This window comes from Nicotiana tabacum, chromosome 24 (assembly GCF_000715075.1).
Source record: "Nicotiana tabacum cultivar K326 chromosome 24, ASM71507v2, whole genome shotgun sequence".
In the NCBI taxonomy this organism is placed as follows: Eukaryota; Viridiplantae; Streptophyta; class Magnoliopsida; order Solanales; family Solanaceae; genus Nicotiana; species Nicotiana tabacum.
Window position 1 is genome coordinate 41,462,180 of NC_134103.1, and position 1,240 is coordinate 41,463,419.

Below are 1,240 nucleotides of genomic sequence, written 5' to 3' on the forward strand. Positions count from 1 at the left end.
TTCCGAGAGCCGGTGACAGCGGTCTAACGATGTCCACCTCCCTTATTAGGAATGGCCAAGGGAACAGAACCGAGTGTAAAGGTTCTACCGGTTGATGTACTAGTGATGCGTAGAGTTGGCACTTATCATATATTCGTACGAAATCTTTGGCATCTTGTTCCATGCGAGGCCAATAATATCCTACCCGTACCAATTTCAGCACCAAAGACTTTGCGCCTGAGTGATTGCCGCATATCCCTTCGTGGATTTATCTCATTACATAGTCAACTTCTGATGCTCCTAAGCACCGGGCCAGCGGGCCTTGGAAAGACTTTCTATACAATTGGCCTTTCCTGAAGCTATAACGTGCAGCTTTGGTGCGTAACGCTCGTGACACTTTGGGATCGTCGGGCAACTTTCCGTGCTCGAGGTAGTTGATTATTTCATTTCTCCAGTCCCAGACCAGACTAGCCGAATTCACTTCATAGTAACCATCCGTATCAAGGACTGAACTCATCAGTTGTACCACCATTCCAAACTCCAATCCCGTTATTTCCGTCGATAAACCTAAGATTGCTAATGCATCCACTTCTGCATTATCCTCTCTCGGTATATGAGTGATTGACCACTCATAGAATCGTTCCAAAAGAGCCTGGACCTTTATCACGTATTGCTGCATACGTTCTTCTTTGGTATGAAAGATCCCGTAAACCTGATTTACCACCAGTTGTGAATCACATTTGATTTCGATAACCTCGAAATCAAGTACCCGGGACAATTCGAGCCCTACAATCAAAGCTTCATACTGTGCTTCATTGTTAGTTAAAGGAATTGTTCTGATAGCCTGCCTTAAGGTTTCACCCGAAGGCATGAATAAAACTATTCCTAGACCGGACCCTTTTACGTTCGAAGCTTCGTCCATAAATAAGGTCCAAATCCCTGATGTCGATTCTGACACCATGACTACCTCCTTGGTTGCCAAAGGTAGCAGTACCGGACTAAAATATGCCACAAAGTCAGCCAAGATTTGTGACTTAATTGAAGTCCTCGGTTTATATTCAATATGAACGATATTTCGCAAAGGGAAAGTAGTCGCCACATCAAATGAGGGTAGCGAGTTTTTGCTCCCATTAAAATTTTTCTAACGTAATAAATAGGAAACTGCGTACCTTCGTCCACGCGGAAAAAAATCTCACTTACTGCAACTTCTGAAATCGCGAGGTAGACTAGCAATGTTTCGCCTTCTTTTGGTTTCAAGAGC

General features: G+C 43.9%; 1 protein-coding gene across 1 annotated transcript; it reads right to left on the reverse strand.

Annotated features, from left to right (window-relative positions):
- Nucleotides 1-247: 247 nt before the first annotated feature.
- On the reverse strand, nt 248-940 carry LOC142178116 (uncharacterized). Its single transcript, XM_075247447.1, has one exon. It carries the CDS (start codon nt 938-940, stop codon nt 248-250), a length of 693 nt encoding a protein of 230 aa, XP_075103548.1.
- Nucleotides 941-1,240: the final 300 nt, after the last annotated feature.